This window comes from Podarcis filfolensis (genome assembly GCF_964270895.1).
Source record: "Podarcis filfolensis genome assembly, chromosome: 3".
NCBI lineage: Eukaryota > Metazoa > Chordata > Lepidosauria > Squamata > Lacertidae > Podarcis > Podarcis filfolensis.
The window spans coordinates 83166973-83193092 of record NC_139606.1 but is presented as its reverse complement, the minus strand read 5'-3'; the positions used below and the strand labels follow the sequence as shown (position 1 = coordinate 83193092).

The 26120-nt window shown below is 42.5% G+C and overlaps 1 protein-coding gene across 7 annotated transcripts in view; it reads right to left on the bottom strand.

Annotated features, from left to right (window-relative positions):
* Nucleotides 1-2235: 2235 nt before the first annotated feature.
* Nucleotides 2236-26120, bottom strand: part of RASGRP3 (RAS guanyl releasing protein 3) — a 49074-nt gene continuing 25189 nt past the window's right edge. For 6 of the 7 annotated variants that reach the window (XM_083604298.1, XM_083604297.1, XM_083604299.1 and 3 more), the window contains 14 exons: nt 25886-25948; nt 25212-25343; nt 24017-24164; nt 22410-22583; nt 20934-21050; nt 20141-20416; nt 14653-14730; nt 13587-13703; nt 11397-11512; nt 10262-10409; nt 8249-8285; nt 5931-6056; nt 4335-4699; nt 2236-3148 (listed from right to left, as the gene is read on the bottom strand). In XM_083604298.1, coding sequence (XP_083460424.1) covers nt 3140-3148; nt 4335-4699; nt 5931-6056; nt 8249-8285; nt 10262-10409; nt 11397-11512; nt 13587-13703; nt 14653-14730; nt 20141-20416; nt 20934-21050; nt 22410-22583; nt 24017-24164; nt 25212-25343; nt 25886-25948 — 1906 coding nt within the window. In that variant the 3' untranslated portion in view covers nt 2236-3139. The remainder of the gene's footprint in view (nt 3149-4334; nt 4700-5930; nt 6057-8248; nt 8286-10261; nt 10410-11396; nt 11513-13586; nt 13704-14652; nt 14731-20140; nt 20417-20933; nt 21051-22409; nt 22584-24016; nt 24165-25211; nt 25344-25885; nt 25949-26120) is intronic. The other variant, XM_083604300.1, reaches the window with a different exon arrangement.

Below are 26120 nucleotides of genomic sequence, written 5' to 3'. Positions count from 1 at the left end.
ATGTAGAAAACGTCTTGATCAAGTGTTGGCAAGTGTTTTTAAACTGCTTTAAAAAATGAGAGGAGAGTGGGCTATCATTCTATTGTATGCCTAGAAATCAGCTTTGTACTTGCTCCTCTTCCCTGACCTTGGGACTCAGTTTCAGTTTCCTTATATGGTATTCTCCTTTGCCTTTTGCCACCAAAGTCTTTAACCAAGAAGGACACCCTAAATTCACCATAAACCTGAATTTTGTAAACTTACTAAGATACGGAAAGCAAGTAAATGCATGCAATTTAACTCAGTATGTGTATTTTATACTTTGATTAGAAGGTCAATTGCATTTAATTGCTTTGCATAGCTTATTAGAAGTACATTAATTCTTATTTATGTATACGGTATAGATTACTTGTAAACCGTAACCCATTAGCATTAGGTATGTATAGCTTGGAAATCTTAACACAGAATAAGATTCTGGAGCCCACTGTACCTCTGACTTGGCAAAAATTCAAAAAATGTCACAGTATACATATTGGCATCACAATGGTCAATCAAGTTGTCAAGGTTTTTATGACCACTAGGTGTTGCTCCTGATCCACAAGTAAAAATAAAAATAAAAGCAGCAACAAAGAAAGGTTGTTCTCGGTTCCTACTAATAGACTGAAGTGGCTTCTGTGTTCCATGTCCTAGAAAATGATGCATCCTTGTCTCCACATGGCGTTAAATTACTGCATGTCTGTGCAGATGGGTTTTGGTCTCAGAAAGCATTGGGTTTTTAATGCAATCTTTCTATGCTATACCACAAATGATACTGAAAGTAATAAAAGGGCTGAGTTTGAGTATAAATATTGCTGATTTGGTGCAAGGAAATAGGGTGAGATTTTCAAGTAGCTTGGTATCTCTGAATGCCTTGTTACGGTTTGCTGGGAACCAGCAGTGCTTAGGAGAGGCTGTGAGACTAGTTTTCAGAGATCTTTGAATAAGTTACACATACCCATGAAAATGCAAAAGAACTTTGTTATAGAACATGAAGGCATTCTGCTTGCACGGGTGAAACGTGCAGTAGTGCCGTTTAATCTACCATGTTAATTGAACAATGAGTTAACACTAGTGAACATAATTGTGCTTGAATAAAATGCTGCTTGCTCCTTAGATTCGATCTGTAACAAAATTGTGTTACAAGACTGTCTGAAGTGGCTATGGAATTGGGATGGATGTGCAGATACCAGAATCAAATGGGGCCTTTCTCAAGTTACCTCTGGCTCCTTTTCAACAACTTGCTTTGTTGCCAACAGTCGCAGACTGGAACTATGTGGGCAAGGCCAATTATGCTGGTCATTCTCCTTCCTGGTGATACAGCTATTAAAAAAAATCTGTGGCTAGCCCTGTTTGCATGGTGCTGGCTATAGGATACCATGAGTCTTTTTGAGCTAGGAAATGATTGTACAAGAGAAAGAGGCTGACCAGCAGATGGAAAAAGATTTACAGTATGTGAGTGGCTGTCATCGTATGGTTCCAGGATACATCTAAGTGACACACGGGAAGCTGCCTTGTACTGAATCACAGCATTGACCCATCTAGTTCAGCATTCTCCATGCTGATTGGCAGTGCCTCTCCAGGTTTTCAGGGACCGTGTATCTGACGAAGTGTGCATGCACACGAAAGCTCATACCAAGAACTAACTTAGTTGGTCTTTAAGGTGCTACTGGAAAGAAAATTTTTTTTTTTTGTTTTGAGGTTTTCAGGGGTTTTGGTTCTGGCAGAATTTGTGTAATACTGCCAGTTATTTTTGTAGTCTCAATAGTTCAGGGAAACCCTCAGAACAAGGTCCTGTATGCATCATTTATCAAACATTATTGTTGCTGGTGCATCCCTGGAGAGTTCCAAAGATCAGTCAGGAACTGTTTAACCATTTAGGTAAATTAACTAGAGGGGGTGCCTATTCTCTAGCATAGCATAAATATAAATACTACAGAATTCATTTTTATGTGCTTTCTCTGGCTTTTAGTGGTGTAGTAACACGGAAGAGACCGCTAACCCAAGTATCCGGGTGCAAGATAGATGGTCGGTAAATTGTAGAATAAAACATTCTGACACACTGTTATGGGGACAGGGATTTTTCTCATTTTCTAGCCAGGAAAGCTTAGCTCAGGCAGGCAATAGCTTACCCGTGTAATTTGGTTTCATAAATGATCTCTGCAGAAGGACACACTGCTTCGGTATATTCTTGAGTTGCATTAAACATTCTGTACTGCATTTTATGAAATCAAGTGTTTTATTTAGGTAACTTCTAGTGTGCTGAAAAGAGTAAAAACAAAACACCAGTAACCATTAAACTAAAATGTGTACTACCTGATCCTTCAGCATAAGGCATAGCACTTGAAAAGTCTTTTCTCTGTCTCTCTCCAGTTCTTTCAATGACTCATCATAGCACCTGTATTCCATAAGCCTTTCCACATCTGGTATATGTTGAAGGTGACATCTTCCAGTGAACTATTGCTGGGAGACTTTGCAGCACACACAGCAGTAGCTTGTTACAAATTTAATGGAGAAAAATGTAAACCGCTTCCAAACTTCGTTCGGGTGGGGACAAAAAACAAAACATTCTGGCGAAAGCTGAAAATGAAATGACTGTGCAGAGGTATTCTTTGTGATGAGAGAATCTCAAGGCTGTGCAAGTCTTCAAGTGCCACCCATTTATGACGTAGCTGTCAGTGCCAGACAAAGAATGCAGTCTCAAACAAAACAACTGGGGAAAGCACATTGTCCATATCGGAACGTGTGACATTAACATATACCAAAATATTAACATGTGCCAGGCAGGTTTCCACAACTGTGATTGCTGCAGATGCCAAGGTGTCCTTGCTGGTGAAATAGTCTGGAACCACAGCTGCCCGAGAAATAGAAACAAATAATGACACGCTGGAGCTATAACACTCCTTTGTTTTCTGTCTGTGCAAGACTGATCAAACTACTTAACCTATGTGAACAAAAATAAATACGGTAACTCTGTCATTAAATTTCTTTCACAGGTGATTTTGTAAAAAACCAAACTGCTGAATTTGACAATGGAATGATGTTCAACCAAATCTGGCAATTTATGGAATATCACATTGTGCTTCCTTGAACTATCTTCCAGCTTTGCAGCAGCAGCAGCCACTCAACTAGCCTGTAACAAACAAAAAATGACATAATATATATTAGATCTTAATACAATGGTACCTCTGGATGTGAACGGGATCTGTTCCGGAGCCCCGTTCGCATCCTGAAGCAAATGCAACCTGCGCCTGCGCGTGCACGGGTCACGATATGCCACTTCTGTGCATGCGCGTGATGTCATTTTGAGTGTCTGCGCATGTGTGAGCGGCGAAACCCGGAAGTAACACGTTCCGTTACTTCTCAACCAGTTACACTCAACCTGAAGCAACTTCAACCCGAGGTATTCTGGTTAGCTATTCTAGATATTCTAAGGACCAAGTTATATAACCAGCAGGGTTACGTAGCTGGACCATACTGCTTAATGTAAGAAGAGATGGATCAGGCCAAAGGCCCATCTAGTCCAGCATCCTATTCTCATAGTGTCCAACCAGACACCTATGGGATGTGCAACAGCACCTCCCACTTGAAACCCCCATCTAGCATTCAGAAGCAGATGGCCTCCAATACCAGACACAGCACATAATAGTCGTTTCACGCATGAATTTGTCTAAACCTTGTTTAAAGCCATCCAAGGTGATGGGCATCACTTCATCTTTATGGTAGTCAATTCCATATCTATATGTGGTGCAAAGAGGTCCATATTTTAACCCTATGTTTCTGCAGGTGATTAATGGATCTAGTTTGTATGACATTTCCCCCCAATGAGCTGTGCCCAAGGTGGCATATGCTGGATTACAAATTAATCATGCTACCAGAAGTTAAAAATCAATAACAAAAATCCATCCCCAACTCTGGGGAACAAAATAATCTAGGCTCATACAATGCTATGAGCAGAAAGGTTTTTTTTACATATAAAGTGAGCAGGCAATCTGAACCAGCAAAAGCTGCACCATGTGACATTAGGTTATACAAATTAACTCTCAAGCTAGTATTCCAACTGCCATGCTTTAATTTGATTTATTCTATTTAAATATTTTGGTCAGAACATGAACCATATGTGTATTTACATATAACAGGATGCACAACTGCCACAGTGGCAAAAAAATTCCACAGATAAGTTAATGCTCATGGTCTTGAATGGTGAGCATTTGTCCTGCCCCATCTAAGAAAATTCTTAGGCACAACTTGAATTGTAGCACTTCAGAGAAAACACAGAAGCCCTTACAGTAAACGTTTAATGACATCCTATAACCCACCTCCATTTCCTGTCTTTCTAGGAGCGTTTCTGTTCCGTTCTGGTCCAACACATGTGCTGTAGTTCCTACTGCAGTGTCCATATTGGCTTGAATGTTCGATTTTTCATTCTCCCACTTTGCAAAGCCTTTATTCTTTCCCGATTTCCCATGGAGTTTGGACTTCATTTTGGGGAAGGTGTGTGGTCCTGAATCTCCCCAACCGGACTCATGCCACAGCGGCTCTGTCTGGGTTGCTTGGCTGGTGGTTACCCGCTGTAGATGGACCGAAATCTTTCGAGAATTGCCGGTGACAAGTGTGATTGCTCTGCTATCTAGATCCTGATTTTGTGGAGTTACACTAGGAAAGTTAAATACTTCACCTTGCACTACGAAGGGGAAGAAAGAAGTAGAGATTAATTTTACTAATAACATTGTCTCCTTCAAACCAATCACCTTTTTCTACCAGGGGTGGGGAACCCATGGCCTTCCAGCTGTTCTCCACCAGTCCCAGCCAGAATGGCGAATGATTCCATGTAGACCACAAGGTTAACATGAGTCAACAGTGTGATGTAGCAGCAAAAAAAAACCCTCATGCTATTCTAGGCTGCATCAACAGAAGTATAGGGTCCTGATCAAGGGCAGTCCTTTAAGAAGGATATTGAACATGTGCAGAAGATGGCAACCAATATTATCAAAGGTCTGGAAAGGAGGCCTTATGAGGAACAGTTGAGGGAGTTAGGTATGTTTAGCCTGATAAAGAGGAAACTGAAAGGAGATATGCTAGCCATCTTAAAATATCGAAAGGGCCGTGACATGGAAGATGCAGCAAGCTTGTTTTCTCCTGCTCCAGAGCATAGGACTCAAGCCAATGCATTCAAGTTACAAGAACGGAGATTCCAACTAAACATTCAGAAGCACTTTCTGATGGTAAGGAGCACTCTCTCTTCCTGTGGCTTCTAGCAACTGATTTTCAGAAGCCCTGCTGCCTCCAACTGTGGAGGCAGAGAACAGTCATCATGGCTAGTAGCCATTGATGGCCCACTCATCCATGAATTTGTCTAATCCTCTTTTAAAACCATCCAGTTGGTGGCCACTGCTGCTTCTTGTGGGAGGGAGTTCCACAGATTAGCTTTGTGCTGCCTAAAGAAGCATGTCTGCACACAAGCGCATCGTACCGAACTCAGAAGTGACCTGACCTGAAAACGTCCCCAAATAGGCAGAACGGGGTGTTTGCAGGCTGTCTCAATGGTGTTTCAAATATTCACAATTTCACTTAAATGATTAGGGCAGTGCTGATCATGTGATTTGAGCAAGCTGTGTGGTTTCACAGGCAACGATCACTACTCTGGTATGGAGCCTCACATGCAAACACATGGAAGTGAGGTTTTGGGATCAGCTGTGCAAACTGGGCCACATGCATCTCACTGGAGAGGATACTCCATCTATCTCACTTCAGGGCTATTTATTGTGGGAGAGAGGTTATTGAGGATATCCTTGGGAATAAAAGAAGCTCCTTGCTTTATCAAAGCAATGGCTACTGCATCCTTGGAAACTCATGTGATGCATTGTTGCGCAACAAAGGAAACTGTTCAACAACCCATTGTTGTCCTCTCTTACCTGCTGGCAATGATGGACTATTAGGCAAAGAACCGTGACTGCTACCCAGTGACATCCCTCTGGCAAACTTCCTGCAGGCTAGAACTAGCAGATCTCTGCATTGCTTATGACAGTTAGCACCACAATCTGGAATAAATTGCCAGAGAAAGGAAAAATTGGATCTGGCAAACTACAGTTTCCAAAGAGATGCAAACAACGACAAAAAAAATTCAACTCTGTAAAAGCTTTCAAAGTCTGTCTGAGGAATTTCCACGTAAGTGGCATGATGTGAGTGGAAGCCAAGCATGAAATGTCACACTAGAATAGAATCTAGGGCTGCATACAAATTATTATTTCTGTGAAGCAATGAGAATGCTCTTTATCATTATTAACTATGATCAGCACTGACAGGTACAAACATGACAGACATAAAAGGAAGGGGAAAGTTGTTGGGGAACCCTTTCCAAAGAGTTTGGAACTTCAGAGGGGAAAAAGCAGCTGATACGCTTCTAATTTGAAACTGGAAGGTTGCAGGTGGAAGAGAAACTCCCTCCCTTCCTTCACTGTTTCTCCACTCCAAAAGTGGTGTTTCCTAAGAAAACCTATTTGTCAGGCTTTTTGTAACATGCAGTTCCAGTCTTGGAGTTAGTGATTACTTAATAAGGTCACAAAAGGCCAACCCAGAGCATTAGTAACCAAGCGTCCTTCCAATGTGCTAGAATTAGTTGCTTTTCAATGCACACACCATGACGGGAGATGTTAAGCAGGGTACAAGGTCTAAGCACTTTGAAATGCCAGATTTTTCACTGCAGCTTAATTTCAGCTGGAACATGCCATTAATTAATTACAAACAAACGAGAGCTGCAACAAAATGTCGCAATGCATGTTTTATGGTGTGGGCCAGCCGTACATGCCCTTCACAGGTATACACTATTCCACCCTGCACCCCACCCCAATTTTCTGTTTGGGTTTCTTTCTTCTGACTGATATTTATCAGCTTGTGGCTACGGCACATGCTCTGTCCCCACTGGGCTGTTTCAGGGAGGTATTTCCTCCCCAAAGGCTTGTTGTTTTTGAAGGCTTATTTTGTACATTTGCAAACTTCACAACTCCCCAAACATGCTTCCCTCTTGTTTCTCAGTTGCTCCATATTGGCCACATAGGTTTTGGCATGCACTGTCTGAATTCACTAATAGCAAGAACAGCAGTCAGTGGCACAGCATCTGACAAGGTGAACAGCTTCTAAAAGAAGCCGAGTGTTAAAATGAATTGAAGAGCTAAAGAACGAAAATAGTTTTTCAGCCTGCGAGTGATTAAGGCTGCAGTGCTATGCCTACCAGAGCCGTCTTTCCTATTGGGCTTACTGGCAAATTGTGCCAGGGCGCTGGCCTCTCAGGGGCGCCCCAGCGAGTGGGGGAACTGCGTGGCTTTGCCGGTGGCCTCCCCTTTCCCTGCACGCCCGCCAGCTGTGCCCCGTCAACCATATGGCTGGCGGGCATGCAGCTTCCTTCCCAAGCCTCTGCGGGAGGGGAGGGATCCCCGCAGAGGCTTGGGAAAAGGTTGACAACTCTGGGAAACGGGGGGGGGGGGCGGGAGCCTGAGGGATCTTTGCACCACGGCGCCGGATATGCTTAAGATGGCCCTGATGTCTACTTACCTTGGAGTAAGCACCACTGACTACAGTGGGACTTACGTCTCTGTAAATATGCATAGGACTGCACTGCACCTAACTCTCTAGATCAGCCTTTCTAAACTTTAGTGTTTTGTCGGAAGCCACCCAGAATGGCTGGGGAAACCCAGTCAGATGGGCGGGGTATAAATAATAAATTACTATTATTATTATTATTATTATTATTATTATTATTATTATTAACCTGTGGTTTCCCAGATGTTGTTGAACTACAACTCCCATCACCCCTAGCTAGCAAAGCCAGAGCTCAGAGATGATGGGAGTTGTAGTCCAACAACATCTGGGGACCCACAGGTTGAGAACCACTGTTCTAGATCCATCTGAGGTCGAAAGTGTATTGTACAGTGGTACCTCGGGTTAAGTACTTAATTCGTTATGGAGGCCCGTTCTTAACCTGAAACTGTTCTTAACCTGAAGCACCACTTTAGCTAATGGGGCCTCCCGCTGCCGCCACACGATTTCTGTTCTCATCCTGAAGCAAAGTTCTTAACCTGAAGCACTATTTCTGGGTTAGCAGAGTCTGTAACCTGAAGCGTATGTAACCCGAGGTATGTGGCATTGCTCATTTGCCAGCAATTAAGAGATTCATTATGTTACAAACTGGAGGGACTATGACTTGCAATTGGCAGCCACACATTATTTACAGTACCTTTGCATTTGTATCCTTGCTTGATTATACCCCACAGCTGCAATTAAAAGACAAAAGGTATAAAAAGGTATAAAAAAGAAAGCCGGAAAGAAAACAACCTCATTATGAAGGAAGGAACAAAAGGCTACAAAAGTGCAAACAGGAAATTACTGCTCTCAACACCCTTCCTGTTAGAAAGAGCTCTCCATTCATCTGTGAGGCTTAAGGCAGCACACTGGCCCTCGCCATTTCCAGGACCAACAAGTGAGGCAGCACAGGAGAACTGACTCAACAGATCACCATAAGGACTCTGGGCTGGATACACAATCCTGCACACTCTCAGTGGTGTACACACAACAGTTGCTACAATTCATATCTTATAAAATACTGCATTTTGATGTGGTTTTCCCACCAAACCATTTTCGATTTGAATTGAGAAAAAGAATAACCTAGCTACATTTTAAGCTGTTAGCATATAGACACAGTTTATTTCTACATTTTTAATTCATTCAATTTTGGCATACAGTCGAACCTCCGTTTATGTAACCCTCTGGTTGCGTAAACTTCGGGATGCACGGGCGGCAAACCCGGAAGTATTTTACCGGGTTTTGCCACGCGTGCATGCGCAGAAGCGGTCCTCAGGTTGCAGAAACCTCAGGATCCAACTGGACCTCTGGAACAGATCCCGTCCGCAACTGGAGGTACCACTGTATTGGGATTAAAAACCTTGAGATTTTTTAAAAAACAGCAGTTAAGTTGCAATTTTGTGCACTAAAATTGAGGAATTTCCAGCCCACAGTCCAAATTAGGCCTCACAAGCATCCCAATTTGTCCCATGAGGCCAGTTTCTTCAAACCATACCCACCTGCCCTGCACCTGGCATCTTATGTGACATCAGGTGAGGGGCAGGTAGAGTTGCTACTGCCAATGCATAACTGGGAGCCTTAAAGGGAGCCTTAAAGGGCATTGACAATGGAGACTTCCTGTCACAACCAATCAGCTGATTGACAGAGACAGCAAGCCAGCAGGAATCAGCTGCACTACTGAGTTTCTCATAGGAACTCCATAGTACAGCCGACCCGTGCAGAAAAGCAGGGCTTGAACTGAGTGCCTACCACCAGACAGACATTTGATTCAAGCTCACTGTGCCATTTGCAGTTGACCCCTGCAGAAAAGTGGAGCTTGAACTGAGTGCCCTATTACCTGATGGGTGCTCAGTTCAAGCCCTGCTATTATGCAGGAGCCAACTGCAAATAGACCCGGTCAGCTGATTGGTACCTCAAAGCACCAGGGGACTTGAAAGCACCTTATCACCTGATGTCACTGTAAGGTCAGGTAAGTAGCAGGTGGGTGGTTCTGCCCACCTGACAAATTTGACCCATTTCATACAATGACTGGATTTGATTCCCCACTTCTGCTATCCACATTTGCCTGGGGACCAAGTCCCATGAGCTCGGTGGGACTTATTTCTGAGTAGGCATGTATGAGACAGACAGACGAAGCACTGTACTGTAGGTCAGAGTGCACAAATGCGTGCAAAGTGCCCCAATTTCAATCCCTGCTATCTGCAGGGAGGACCTGGAAATATTGCTGTCTGAAGCCCTGAGCTAGATAGGCTCATGTTCCTAGGACTGCACTGTAGGGCTCAATTTCAGACTCCAGTGCCTTCAGTTACAGGCATCCTTGCTTTTGATACCATTCTCTCTTTTTTTTCCAAGTAAATTTTTATTGTTTTCCTTACATATTCTTTTCCAACAAATTGTAACAACACCATACATTCCCTTTGACTCTGCCGAGTCACGACCCCCCTCCCTCCCCACAACTGGTATATTTAACCCCTTTCCATTGCTTTTGATACCATTCTCATATGGTTTATTTAGACGCTCCTACAAAACAAATGTGTGCGCGGTTGATGTTTTTTACATTTATTCAAGCCGTTGAAACAGAGCAGGATAAAAAGTGTATTATAAAAAACGAAGAAACAAATACGTCTTAGCCCACAAGTACATTAGAACTGCACTAATCCATACTTACAAATCCAGCACAATGCTCACAGAACGTTGGCTTAAGATAGGTCATCTCCTGAAAGTTATGCATAAAACCTGGTCCCATTTTACACTGCAGCTGTGATTTGGCCCTCAGAAAATACGCCATCATTTCTCCTTTGCTGATACGGCCATCCCTGTTTCAAAAGAAAAAGAAAGGGGGGGCAGGAGGGAAGGTGGAGAGATCTGTTAGTTTTAAACCACAGATCGGGTTGACTCCAACTCCCATTATCCCTGACTACTGGCCAGGTTAGCTAGGGCTTATGGGAGTTGGAGTCCAACGATGTCTGGAGGGGACCTCATTGGCAGCCCCTGCAACAGATAAAACAGAGCACCCTGTCCCTTCTCCATGGGCATAGTCTCTCTTGTTTTAGAAAACGATACTGAACAACAGAACTTTTCACCTGCAATCCTCATAGCGACTGACCAATGAGTGATCAGTTCCATGTAGCTTATGTATGATGCAGAGTTTCATGAAATAATCAGTGGGTTATATACAATGCTGCGCAAATAGACTTTTACGAGCACAACGGGACTTTCTCTCCCCTCCTGCAGTCCCTCAGTCTACTCCACAGGGTTCCCAAATTCTTGCCAGCGGTGAAAAAGGAAGGGAAAGTCCACTTGTATGAGTGGAAATCTGTTCCACTTAGAATGGTAGGGTAGGACACAACCCAGGTTTAATAACAGGCATTCTGCGAGTATTGCTCATCCTTTTTCCTTTCTATTTATAATAAGTTCTACCTATGTGGCCACAATCCCTTAAACACTTCTGATTCACCTATGTGCATCAGAACCTGAGTTTGGACCCTGAACTAAACAGCTTACACTGTGTGGTCACTCTCACATGTAAAATGGGAATATTAATCACTCGTTCCATGGGCTGTTTAGATTATGAGTGAGAGAAGGAAACGCCAACACCCACCTGGTCATTCTGGATACGGCTGGGTATAAATTAAAACAAATTTAAGTAATTTCTGTTTGTTTCTTGACACTTCTAAATTAAGGCTTCAATTCTATGCACACTTATTTGATAGTAATCTCCACTGAACACAGTAGGGAGCTACCTCTGAGTAAACTTGCAGAAGGTTGCACTGCAAAACCATAACAAGAGCAAGACCACTTACTGATCTTTGTCTAATACACAGAACGAATCCAGAAAAGGGAAATTAGCTGCAATGCTTTCAAAGTCTTCTTGAGAGATGTAGCCATCATGGTCGTGGTCATAGTTCCTAAAAACAGACTGAAAAATGCAAGAAAATTATACAGTGGAAAGTAAAGAGCAATAGATTATGACAACACAATTTCCCTTAAAATCAAAGCCAAGTATAATGATAGCAACCGTTAAATGAAGAACAATACTGAAGGTCAGGTACTATATGCCCAATATCTTAAAGCAAAAACCAGCTTCTAACAACTGATTCATATCAAGAACTGATATGTCTATATCGTACTGAAAGATGATTCAACTAACCACTAAATGAAAGCACACCTCCCCCTTCCCCAACATCTACTCTCCTGTGCACTTCATTCATCAATCTAAGGTCCTACTCTGGGTGTCCTTGCTGACTTGAGTTGAGCAGGAGTCTACCAGGAGCAGGGCCTTATCAGAGGTGACATCAACAATGTGATATTCTGTGCAATCGAGGATGAAAGAGAAACCTTCACATTTACTCAGAGGTAATTTGGACCTGATCCCTGGATCCTATTGATACGGACTCTGTAGGTCAGCTGCAGAGTAAGTGAACTTCCACTTAAAGGCCCACCAACAGAAAGGTAAATACATTTATATATTCATTATGGATTTTAAATACTGTGCTTTCCAACCCCGCAGGGTGATTGGGGGTTGTTAATGGTGGGGGTTTGTAATAAAGGAGCTGCAGTTCATACATGCTGCCAGGGATACTGTTAGATCCTTAAAGAATTTGGAGCCCAGGTCCAGATTTGCAGAACAAATTGCACATGCCAATTTATATGTATAGAAGCTTCTGGGCAAATTAAGATGTCAGGGCTGGGATCTCACCTAGAGCACCAAGCCACCCTATAAGGTAGGAAGCCTGTGGTCCTCTGGTAGGTGTTGGATCCAATTCCCAGCAGCCCCAGAAAGCATGACCAAGGCTAGCAATGATTGGAGTTGTAGTTTAACTACATCGGAAGGACCACAGGTTCATCACCCCTGCGAGAAGTAAAAACAAAAACAAAAAAACTTAAGCTTCTAGGTTTTGGGAAAGGGGAGGAGATCTGGATCGCAGCACAGAAGTCCAGGAACTCCTTCCTGCTGAAAATGCTTCTGGCCAGCTGCCTAGAAGTTTAACCAGAGGGCACCTTGACACCTCAGTACAGATGGAATTGCCGCCTGAAATTGACTCCTCTTTGACAATGTTTGTAGCCAATTAGACCTATTGAACCCTGTAGAGTGATAATTATAGGGTGCATTAGTCCTCACTTCCACAGTGTACTTTAGGCATGATTTCCCACATGAATTTTGTTGTTGTTGTTTAGTCGTTTAGTCGTGTCCGACTCTTCGTGACCCCATGGACCCACATGAATTTAGATTCTGTCTAAAAAGAACTTTATGTTTATCATGTGCACACCATCACATGTGATGAACATCTGTTTGTCATGAATGCATATAATGCGAAGATTGTATAGTGGCAGCATCTATAGGCTGAAGGCATATGATGCAGTTCTGGGTCAGTATATGCCAGTATATGGGATGCAGTATATGTCACACCCACATAAACTGCCTGTGAAAGCAATATACGGTACATTGCCTCCGATTTATGGTGAGAGGGGATACCACATGCGCTGAAGTGCACCTATGCGCATGGTTTCTATATGGCTTTCTACCTATGTAGCATATTCTTGCTTGTGAAGCAGCCCTAAGAACATGCACATCCCATGACCGATTTGCCAGTCATAACTCATTCCACTGGAATTGATTGGTTTTCAAATATAATAACAGGAAATAAGTTTTTCAACTTGTAAAACTGTGCTTTATGTTTTAAGCCTGCACCAAGACATTCACATACTATGCTATACAATCCTATGCATGTTGAGGAACTGCATCCCTAATCCTTCACTGACGCCAGGAGTGGGGAACCTTTGGCCCTCTAAGTAATCCTCGCCAGGGATGACAGGAGTTGTAGTTCAGCAACATCTAGAGGGCCAAAGGTTTCCTGCACCTGACTGACACCCATGTATACCTTGAGCATACATACATACATACATACATACATACATACTATGCATACTATACATACATACCTTGAGCATACTATACATACGTCATTTTGAGCACTCTCTCAAATACTTACATCAACTAGTTTTTGGATGTGTTTGTTAATAAGGTTTGGGTCAGGTTTCGGTATGACTCCAGACGCCCATTCAAGTGGCACCACTGTCTTGTTAGGGGTTGTTGGAGAGGTAGGCTGCTAACAAACAAAATAAAAAAGCATTTTTAAGACTCACTGTGAATGAAGTTAAGGGTGACTTCTCAAAGGATGCACAGCTTGCTGCAGAGTGAGTCCAAAGCTGTGTTTCAACTTTCACATGAGATATAGGCTGTAAGTCATTACCCCTTATAGTAGTGCAATACTTAAGCTTAGTCTAAGAAATAGATCACAAGTGAAAATAACATTGCACCAGAAGGAATGGCTGCAGTGAAGATACAACATCACACTAATATGATTGTTCCATTGGCACAAGCGTTTCTGCTTGCCTGACAGAATGATCTCCACTCCCCCACCCCAAGTGCTCTCCTGGGTCCCCCCTCCAACTGGCAATGGGGGCAGGGGGGAGGAGAGGCGGGAAAGCCTCTGCTGCACTACAGAAACCGCTTGGTTGAATCCCGCCCTGTGTCTGTTTGTTTTTTAACAATGTGACTCTGTTTCCTTCTCTCTCCAATTCCTTTGCATATTACTACAATGGAAGAATGAAACGGCAACAATGAAAGGCAGTGACCGTCAACAATGCCGTCACTGTCCCGAGTGCCTGGTAATCAATGAATAATCAGTGACATTCTACTCTAGAGTGTTGGGCACAGGTGAATATGCAATAAATAAACAAAAAGTATCGACAATCAAAAATGGCAAAACTTCTGAAGCAGGAAGCACATTTCATTTTTCAATTGCGTATGCAGCAATGCAATTTTACTTCCAACATTTCCCCTTCCCCAATTTCTCATACAAAAATAAGGTAAGGATTTGGACCATTTTGCATTTCCTCCCATCCTGCTGTGAATATTAATAAGGGGGAGGGAGTAGTGCTGGATCTTCCTGACAGAGAAGCATTTCTTAAATAAATAAGAAAGTAAATACTACTAAAAAAACCCCAAGTATATTACAAAGTTATAACACTCCTAAACCCTAAAAAGTTACATACTGATTTTGAAGTCCTTGGCTCGAGCACCAGTGAGAGCTTATAAATATCATCTTCTGTGTGGTAGAGATCCAGGGAAAGCTAAGAGTCAAACCAAAATAATAATAATAAAGCATTATTTTAATTACCGGGGCGGAACTAAAGAAGTGTAACAAAATAACTCCAACGGCTTCAGAAGATTACAATTTTTCAACAGACACAGTTGTGGGGGGAGAGTCTGGGCAGTGACGTAGGAAACCTCTTTGGCACCCGGGGCGGGCTGCCAAGGGCCGGGGCGAACCACCCACAGGGGTGGGGCTAATGACCCAGCTGCGCGCGCGCGCCCTCGGCCCCCCTACAGCCGGGGGAGAGGCAGCAGGCAGACAGCACGGAACCTGCGGATGCCCGAGACGTATGGCTCAGGCATGCTGCAGGACCCGCAGTGAGTGTCGCCCGCCATTTTGTCACACACACCCCTCAGGGTGACACTTGGGGTGGACTGCAACCCCCCGCATCCCCCTTCCTATGCCCCTGGGTCTGGGGTGCTTGATCCTTTCCCCACCCATGATCTTTCTGCTGCAAAGCTTCAACTCTGTGCATTTCCAGATAGTGTTTGTCTGCAACTGCAAACATGAGAAGAAACAGAGGCTGTTTTGTACAGAAACTGCACTGAATGCCACAGTTTTTGGTGGAGATAACACCAAGGTTGCTACCTCCTGAACATAGTCCAAGTCGGGCTACTTTTCTTCCTGCTTGCTTTTTGCCCCAGCGCAAAACCTTACATTTGCAAACAAATCTCAGTACTCATAAACAGTGCTTTTTTTCTTTTTCTTTTTTAAGGGTACTCTCATTTTCCCACTCATATTGAAATACTACCCCTCAAGGAGGCCAAACTTAGATTCACAAAATGTTTAGGGGTATGCATACCCCTGTGTACCCCCAGAAGAAAAGCACTGTTCATAAACAGTTATGACACAGAACAGAAACTGACCCACACATCTGCTTAAGCATCAGGTAATATTCAAAGCATAAAAACATGACGATCATATCGAAAGGAGGGTGGGGATCTGCTATCTTTGACAGTTGTGTAGCAGAAGGAATTTTGGTGGGACAGATTGACAAGGGGTGCAAAGGGCTGCACCTGCAGAAATTCCCCTTTCCACACAGTTGTTAAAAGTCAGAAGATTTGGGTCTCCCTTTCACTGACCACAGGGCCATTGCCCAAAATGAATTGTGCAATAAGAACATGAGAGCTGCGTAGGCTGGATCACAACATGGCACTGCCTTTGGGTCTGATCCAGAAGCTCCAGCTAATGCAGAATGCTGCAGCTAGACTAGTGATGGGGAAAGACAAACAGCAACACATGACACCCACCTGCTACTAGGTCAGGTTCAAGGTTCTTGTACAGAGCCCTGAATAACTTAGGTCAAGATACCCCAAGACTGCCTTACTCTGTACACTCCAAGTCAATCACTGAGATCATGTGGGGGAACACTATTAGCGGTCCACCATGGAACTTGAAGTTATGCTTTCAGTTCTGTGGTCCCAACTCTGTCAAACCCCTTTTCCTGAGTTCCAGATGCCTGGTTAACATTTTTTAATTCAGGAGGACTTTGCATCATGAATGCTTTTCTGATGTTTTAAAATGTTCTATCTTCTTTGTTTAAACCCCTGAGGTTTTAATTTGAGGTTTCATTTATATTTTCATCATTGTAAGCTGCGAATGAGTCCTAGATGTTGAAAAGGGGGAGGTATCTCTAAAAATAATTATCTGCCTTCACCAGTCTGGTGTCCTCTAGATGTTCTGAGCTACAAGGTCTCTTCAGCCCCAACCAGCAAGGAAATAAAGAACCGTTTATTTTTTCTGCCCTCAGCTGAGTATCTTGGATCAGTCCTAAAGCTGATCATGTGACTCCTAGGGCTATTGCTGTACTGCATAAATTGCATTCCCCCCCCCTTTTCCTCACCTTGGTTTTTCTTCACATTAGGTAAAAATAAATAATTGAGCCAATCTTCAAAGCTGCCCCTGTTGGAAAAGGAGAGGGAGGCTGGCTTTCCAGCTTCCAGAGCAGCCTCTCTGAGCACTGTTCTAGCAAGGCTTGCACACAAAAAGGTACCACTAATCAGAAAATTGAAAGGAAGAAGGGACAGGTCACTGCATTTTGCAATAGGGAAGCTGAACACATGAGCCCCTTGACCCTGAGGAACATTATGGCCTGAGTACTACATGATTTTGCGGGTCTCGTATTTCCACCTAGTGTCATTCTGTGGAGAAGTGTGTCCCTTTTCTAGCTGATGGGAATCTATGTGCCTCACTCTCATATAGAGCAGCAGCACCTCCAACATGCCCTGCTTTGTCCTTTCTACAGATTTTATAACCAGGGATAGCCATTTACCACTAATTTTCTTTGTTCTCCTAAGACCTATTTCTCATTATCTACAGTACTGTGAGTCCATCTGAAACCCAGAGCTTTGAGTTTAATCTTGTTAACCTCTTCCCTTCCCCTTTTTAAATTTGATGTTTTCAAATTTTATATTTAAAAGCGACTTCTCTGAGTTAGTTTCAGTCTGATTAAAAAGAACGTATTCACCACAGTTTTCGCAGACTGTAAAAACATCTGGGGCTTTCCAGATATTTGCATAGTTTCAGAGTTGGTACAGACCACAGCGTACAAACTATTGTTCTGTGCTTCAGTGTACCTCCACTTTCCACAATAATTATAACTGTTGATTCATTTATTGGTTGTATAGTGCACAGCCTAAGCAAGACAACATGGAGCCCTGCCTCAAACTGCTTTCAATCAGACATTTGACAGCTGCGATGGAACAAGCGAAGGGGAAGGGTAGAAAGTGCAAGGAGAACAAGAGATGAATGTGAGAAAGAAAACACATTTACATCCTTTGTTTCTGATTTAGGGCCAAAGGACAACAGCCTTAAAGTCACTTATTCTAAATAAACTGTTCTGAGTTTGGGGTGGGGAGTAGGCAGCAAGCCAAGACCCTTCTAAATTCTGGATACGGCAAGTGTTAAAATCTAAACAAGGATTTGAATTCCTGGAATAGCCAGGCTAGCTTCCTGGTATGCTAATGGGCCTCGAAATATGGGTCACGAAGGTAGAAAAGGGAAATATGCTAATCCAAAAGTCCCAAGTCACATCCATTTCAGGGTGCTTCCATTTCAAAGGTGGTTGAATAAAGATCCCACTGCACAACCCTTATTCCCTGAAGTGTTTCTTTGAATCCCAGGCTATGTCTTTAAACTCTAAGTTTTGAAGTAGCTCGTGTGGATCCGAACCCACAGCCCCACTAGACACAGGGATGGAGGCCTGCATGTTGTACCAGCTGCAGTGGACATTAATTCTGCAATGCCGCCTCAATGCTAAAACTGATTAGTTTTGATTATAGGAAAGTTAGCGGCAGTTTTGTAATGAGTCTTTGAAAGAATGGCCTTGAGTGTCTTAAAATTTATATTATTATTATTATTATTATTATTATTATTATTATTATTATTATTGAAAATGTAAACAATAACTGCAACAAATTATCAGGGCAAGAATCCTCCAGGGAAGCTTCTCTGTATTTTGCTATAGGAGATATGAGGTTTGCTCTCACTAATGCTTTAGCAAAGCTGAAAGAAGCCCATTTTGTACTTCAGCTCCTTATACAGATTGAATTATATAAAATTCAGCAAAGCGCACGTCAACACCAACAGCTGCTGCCAATGTTCAGACTGCTGCAGTGACGTGAACTGCATGCAATCTTCCTGCAGCCCACTTTCCCCTTCAGTCATCTTGTTATTTTGCTGCAGCTGTATCTATCAGGGTGGGGAAAGTTTCAATGTATTTATCTGAGCAAAGAATAGAGAGAATGGAAGAATACCAAATATCCAGATATAAAACTGGATCAAGGATTCCAGTGGAAACAAGAGTGTAAAATACAGCGCTCCTCATAATCTGAATTGACCCCATTTGGGCAAGCTGCAGAAGGCTGCTTCTGAACTGTTATTTATAATGTACTACAGTGTGAGAGTCCTGCCAACCTAGCAGTTTGAAAGCACATCAAAGTGCAAGTAGATAAATAGGTACCGTTCCGGCAGGAAGGTAAACGGCGTTTCCGTGCACTGCTCTGGTTCGCCAGAAGCGGCTTAGTCATGCTGGCCACATGACCCGGAAGCTGTACGCTAGCTCCCTCGGCCAATAAACCGAGATGAGTGCCACAACCCCCGAGTCGGCCACGACTGGACCTAACGGTCAGGGGTCCCTTTACCCTTTACCTTACAGTGTGAGAGCAGAGGTGGAAATGTTACAAAGGTGATAATCTGTTCCTTTGCTGGCTGAACAGATGCTGAACATAAAATATTTATTTTTTAATATGGAAAGTGTTCTCTTGGCTTCCAGCTACAACAGCCACATGGACACCCTCCCTATTAAAGCTGGATCTCTCTGGCTACCCAACTATGAGAACCAACTGCATGGGGTGGATATCACAATTATATCTTCATGCTTATGAATCTTTCTGGTCAGCCATTGCTGGAGAAAGAATGCTGAGAATGTGAATGCTGAGTCACAGGACAAGTTGGAGAGAGAACATGATGCTGGGTGGCCAGACCCTTTAAAGGGCCATGTGAGCTTGTGAGATCCCACAAGATCCCAGGAAGGATCAGACCCTCTCCTGGCCATGGAGGCTGCCTTGCTGCCCTGCAAATCAGCATTGGCATGGAGATGTGCCAAACCGTGAGTTGTATTAAAGGAGCTTCAGCTAACATTATGGTTCAGAAGGGAAAATGCGTCCCCAAAAAATAATTGTAAGTGAAAGAAAACAGAGAGAGTACACACAAATTTGTTTATTGTTCTGTTATGTAGCTTTCAGTATTCATTCCCTGCCCCACCGCTGTGACACACAAATTAAGACTTTAAAAAAAGGCTGAAAGAATTTCCATAAGCAGGCTATGCAGCAGTGCTGCTACTTGTGTGCATGTGTGTGGAGGGGCATATGCAGGGATGCCAACTTGAATAAAATACTGAGGGGCAGTTAAGCTTTTGCTTAGTGCATTGCCCAAACCCAGGCTTGTGGTTCAGTTCTCTCCTTACTAACCATGAACTGGAAGCCATAGTTTGGTTTACCATGTTGTACAAACCAGGCCAATATCAGTGCACATTCAGCAGAGGGTGTGAATTTATTTTATCATACGGCAAGGATAAATTATTTGTGCAAATAGTTCATCAAAGTTGTGAAATGAATAATCTACAACGTAAAATGAAGTATTTGAATAAATGAAGTAAGGCTCCTTGCAGGTTAATTCCCACCTAGCTAGTATATTAATATTTTCACGTCTTTATAATTTTTATCTCTCTCTCATTTATTTGGTTCCCCCCCAGAAAATGTGCAATCTGTTCTATTAGCAAGTCTACCAAATTCACCCCTGTCTTTTTACATCTCCTCCTTGCCCTCAAAGGAGACAGTGATGGAAGGAAAAGGAATGTTTTCAAATTCAAATTTAACAGAACTTACTGTTAGCAGGTTAATTAAATCCATGTTTGGCTCAAGATGGTGAGAAGCAGTCTGCAGGGAAACCAGCTCACTCAAGGTGACTGAAAGCTGCTGCATTTTTACTATGTTGACTTTGTTCTCATTGATCCAGTCTGGAAAGACGACATGAACGGCTATCAGGTCCTTCAGGTGGACTCCTAAGATTGGGATTTTGAAGCCAACACAATCAGCAAAAGCTTTGCGGTAGCTGCAGTAGTTCCCATTGGAAGAGACTAGCTCGGTCATTTCGTTCCAGTCCTGTAAACAAGGTATAGAAGAAGCAAAACTCCGCAAAAGCATCCTTAACATTGCTTTGATTTATCTTAAAGAGGCAGCGCTTAGGAAAATCATACTGGGAGGACTGGAAACCTTTTATTGGGGGGGGGAATGGTGGTGAGGGGCATGATCCAATAACAGAAGCAACTCACACGATTTCTTCCAGCACATTTTTGAGGAAAGATCATAGCTCAGAAGGAGTTCACATAGTTTGCATGCAGGAAGTCCAAGTTCAATCACCAGAACCTCCAGTTAAAAAAGAGATAGTGGGGTGGGAAATAATCCTGCCCAAGATGTTGGTGAGATGCTGCTAATAAGCAGACTGGGCTAGATGGGCCAAAGGCCTGACTCAGTATGAGGCACCTTCACTTGTTCTCAGTCTTCCTTATTCCAGTAAGAAAGGACATCTTTTTGAAAGATTACATTTGAGTTTGCTCATGTTCCTCTATATAATATTTACACAGACGTTGAGTCCATTACAAGAGAGGTGCTCTCATACCTTTGAAACTTCTGAGGAAAGGTGAGAATGAGTTTCTTTGAGACGTGAAATAGAGCTATGGCTTAGTCCTCCCACAACAGCCATCAGGGTATTGAAATTTTGAAGATGAAGAAGTTTCTGTAGAGAAATTAGACACATTGCTTACTTGTTGATGAAATGTTACCTGTTTCATTGTTCTAACAAGCCAAATGTATGGCTCTATCTGCAATCATACACACACTTACTAGATAATCCAACTGATAATAACAAGCAAAGGTCCTGCCAACCTAGCAGTTCGAAAGGATGCCAGTGCAAGTAAATAAATAGGTACTGTTGCAGCAGGAAGGTAAACAGCACTTCCGTGCGCTCTGCAACTCGTCACAGTCCTCTGTGCACCAGTAGCGGTTAAGTCATGCTGGCCACATGACCCAGAAAGCTGTCTGTGGACAAACGCCAGCTTCCTTGGCCAGAAAGCAAGATGAGCGCCACAACCCCATAGTCACCTTTGACTGGACTTAACCATCCAGGGGTCCTTTACCCTTTTACCTTATAGTTATTTGTTCCAATGTGCAAGGCCTAGAATAATAGCTCTTGACTGTTGGCATGGTGCCTGATGAGAACTATGTTAAAAATGAAAGGCAAAAAATTGTTTGCCAAACTTTTTTCTTTTTTCTCTCTTCGAACTATCCTAGTAGAGATATTAATAAATGAACTTTACTGGGACATCCCCAAACCCACCTAAATGTGTAAATGATGAATTCTTAGCTGGAATAATATTACCAAAATCCTCTAATCTTGAATCAAATATTTTAGAAGTTCCTATCAAGAAGCAAACAAAACTAATATAAACCTTATGAACAATAAATCACCCATGACAGTAGGATTCACCACTGTATTTTATAAGAAAATTGAAGAATGCATAGTTCAACAATTAATATGCATAATAATGCCATAGCTACAATTAAGTTGTTACAAAAGGCATGAGCAGAAGCTGAAATGGTAATTATAGCCCATTTAGGTACAGATCTCTTCTCTAAGGTTCAAAGCATCCAAAACTGGACAGCTATCATAGCAGAAAGGCTTAACAAGTTGATAATAATCAAATATAGGCAGCACTTATTTTCTCTATGCAGAGAAAACATTTGATTGGCTAGAGTGGAAGTTTTTGCACTGGAAAATTTTAATGCAGGAGAACAATATCTTTGATATACAACAAATCTACAGCAAGAATTTACAACAGCAAATCCCTTTCACAGTCAATAATTTACAGAGGTACAAGAAAAGGATGTCCTTTGCCACCAGCACTGTTTGTTGCCTTCCCCACCCCTTCCCAACTAGCCACTTATATTAGGAACAATATCAAGATACCTGGAGTAACACTGGGATAAACAGAATGTAAACATAATCCTTACTATGAACACTGTATCTGGGCTTCCTACATACCCTCTTTATTTTGGACCTCCATACCACAGTATTTCATTCCAAGGTCATTATTACCTGTGCAACATTGATGAATTTTGTGATTACTTCTGCCCTTTGCTGAGGGGTTGGTTTGCTAAGGACCATCAACTGGACCCACTTGGAGATGCCATTAAATAAAGCGATTGATCTTTCCAGAGTTGGGTTGTTCTCCAGGCAACCATGGATCACATAGCTCTGATAATCTGTAAACTAGACAAACTCATTGTTATATGGCTTTTCTAAACTACAAAAAGGACACATACTGGAGTAGACCAACATTCCCTGATAAGATCTATAACTTAGGAAATCTGACCTTTAAAAAAAAAGTCCTCAGTGCACATAATTTAATTATTGTTTGATGAACACTGCGCATCCTTGAAGGACAGGGAGCACTACTAGCTTTCATTTCTGTTTGGATGAGGAAACACAGTGAAGCCTTGTGGTATCTTTGCAATATTTCTTTTCAAAAATGAAACCTGAGCATAAGCAGAAGTCCTTGCACAGGGCTTACACTTATGGGACTCATTAGCTGAATCCCACCCACAGATCTGCAGCTTGCCAGCAGCAAGCAGCACAAACACCTTGATCCAAGACATTAGATCCTCATGGAACTTCCCCATTTGTTTACAAAGGATGCCAACAAAACCACCAATGAAATACAGAAAACGTCTGTGGACACAAAGGTGCCTGATGATTTGATGGTGGTTCTAAGCAGTTCCCTTGTAAAAACCATGCGGATCTTTAAGGATCTGTGTTTTGGATCCATATTTTTTTTATCACAGTAGTGCTGGAAAGCATCCGATCCATTATTTTCATGGCTCAGTTAATGGGACACATGTGACCTGTGATTTGTAGGTGATTTGGAGGGGGAAACTCATTAAAAAATAAGCAATTTCAACAGGATCTACTTTACTGGATCCAGTTTGTGTGTTTGCATACGCACACCTCCTCTCTCATAGACACAATATCCCCCAACTCCTGTAGCACCCCCATTTCTGGCAGCTGTCTCACAATCATTCTGTTTTTCCTCCCCATGTCTCCTACATCACTCTCCTTTCCATCTTACACTTTCAGTCATTCCCCTTTCTGTTCAGCGCATCAGGTGCCAAACTAAACCTTGAAAAGTGCATCAAGCCGAAAGAAGAAGTAGAAAAGAGCACTGCTGTTCTTACTTCCTCTTTCACCTTTAGGTGCTTTTCAAGGTGAAGGTAGTGGTAAGATAACCACTCTTTCCACATCACAATGAAGGGAGAAGTAAGCATGGGGGCAGGGAAGGTGTAACAGGTTTTGTGGGTGGAAGGAAAAATAAGGGTGCCTACAGGCACTGCACTGATGACCCCAGAATGCTACAGCCAACAAGCAATGAGTAGACACGGATCAGCCAGCACTGAGGCTGCATACACACCATTCATTTAAAGCGCATTTAAATATCTTGACTTTACCCAAAGAATCCCAGGGAATGTAATTTGTTAAAGGTGCTGGGAATTGTGGCTCTACAGCTACAGTTGCCAGAAATCGTTGGGGGAAGTAATGCACATGGTGTTACATGGTTTGAGATTTGATGTAATGTACATCCAGAGTCATGGAAATGGGCAATAGGAGCTGTAAAGCCCAAGTGCCGTAAGAAATTGTAGGTTTCTTACAGAGATCCTTCTGAAAGATTTATGCTCTAGAAAAGTGAGGTGCTCGGCAAGCTCAATGGGTTCCAGGTGATCAAACAGCAGGCAAGCTTTTCCCTTCTTGGAAGGTTTTTTCCTTTGTGTGACTCTCCTCATCCAGTCATAAGAGGGACTGCAAGAGAGAACGATAAAGCCACTTTCAGGATCTGACACCCAAATAATACAAACATGGAACTAGAACCAAGTGATGGCACTGCCAAGAACCCCTGCATTTTGTCTGTGTGAAGTCAAACAGTGATATCTCCTTCAATTTAGATGTTCCACAAAAAAGGAAATGAAAACCAATTTAGCTATGTCTTACCTAAACAGAGAGCTGTTTTGAAACTTTCTGAAGACGAGTCTGTAAGAATAGCTCTGTTGGATCAGAACAAGGGCCCATTACATCCAGCACCTCAGTTTCTAATGGTAGTTGATGTCAGTAGCAGCCAGTGAGGCAGTGTGTGTATGGGGGCAGCATTGCTCTCCTGTCTTTCCAACACAGCAGACATGGGTGAATGCATAGTGAGAGAGTGGAGGGGTGAGGAGCTTTGTCCCATGCCATGAATGGCAGCGAGTGTCAGACTGGCTCCTTTACAATTTGCTGCAGTGGGCCAAGTTCCCCACAACTCCCTCTTCCCTCTCGGTAAGCGCCAGTGGCTCATTGTGTTGGGAAGACAGGAGAGTAATGGTGTCTCTCCTGTGCCACCTCAACAGCTGCTGCTGGCTGGCCTGGTCCTTCCTCCAGGTGGTGCACAAATCCAGGGCATGAAGGCAACAGCTCTCTTTCTTTCTTGTTTGTCCCCAGCAAATGGCATTCAGACATATATTACTTCTGAACCTGGTGAGTCAATTTAGTTATCATTGCTAATAGCAGTCAACTGAAGTAGCAAACACAGAGTTCTACTTCATTACACATCAGAGAGACACGTTCCAAATTTTATATTTATTTTAACTAGTGGCTTTTTTCTAATAAAAAAAAATAACACCACAAAGAACAAGAAGAGGAATTTAAAAAAAAAAAGTTACAATGATCAGTACTGGGATGACAAGTTACCTAATTATTGTTCTCTCCCACCTCCTTTACCCTTTTTGCTGTTTTGCCACGGCTGTCAATATCAATATTCAATCTTACTAGGAAGTCCTGGCTGAATAATCAGTCCTCACAGATGGTAATCCTTACATGCTAGAGATATCAATAAGATGGATGTGCTCTTCGTAACCTAGGTGGCTGGCTAGTTCTTGAAACTCCTCAGTCAGACGAACCAAACCAAGGTCCAGATTGAATTCTGCAGGAAATTCCAAAATCCAGTATCTGAAATCATGACAGCAGAGTTATTTAGATATCAAGCCATGGAGCAACTTTGTGCTAAAAGCCTAACTTACTCCACCTTTTGGGAAATGAGCCTCCCTTAAATCAAATGAATTGACAGCTCGGTTGGAGAGAACTTTGGGCCTTGAATTGCACTGGCGGCAGTAGTCCTTTGGGTGTGGGTTCATCCATCACACACTGGTGTAATGATGGGATGATCCCTAACCATTAAAGCTTTCCCTGCCATGCAAACATTTATAGTCTCTCAAAACATTTCTATACCACCTAGCACAGAAATCTTGGGGTGGTGTAAACAAATGGGGGGGGGGAGCACATCCATATTAAAATTATCAGAATTCTGAGTTGTTCTCCTCTAAATTCTACTGATTTTAATAATATGCGAAGTTCTAATAAAATGTATCTACTGAAATTAACCACCACAAAGGCGTGGGAGCAAAAGCAGGTTTTCAAAAGAGGACACAAAGTGGTTTTTTTAATTATTCAGAAAACATACAAACTTCCAAGTGGAGCAAAATTGCATTTACCTCATGAAGTAGCAGATTTTTAAGCGAATTTCACTGCAGTCTTCCCCACTAGCAGCTCTATATGTAGCTTAGTTAAAGAAAAAGCCATGCCTTTCGGTTTCAGTGGCTTTCTAAGGTTCCATTTTCTTGTTCAATATAGCAGTTGATAAAATGATAAACACTATGTTCAACACAGTACTTGGTTTTGCAAGTATATTATATTTTTATTATACCCTGTCTTGGTGCCATATGGTGA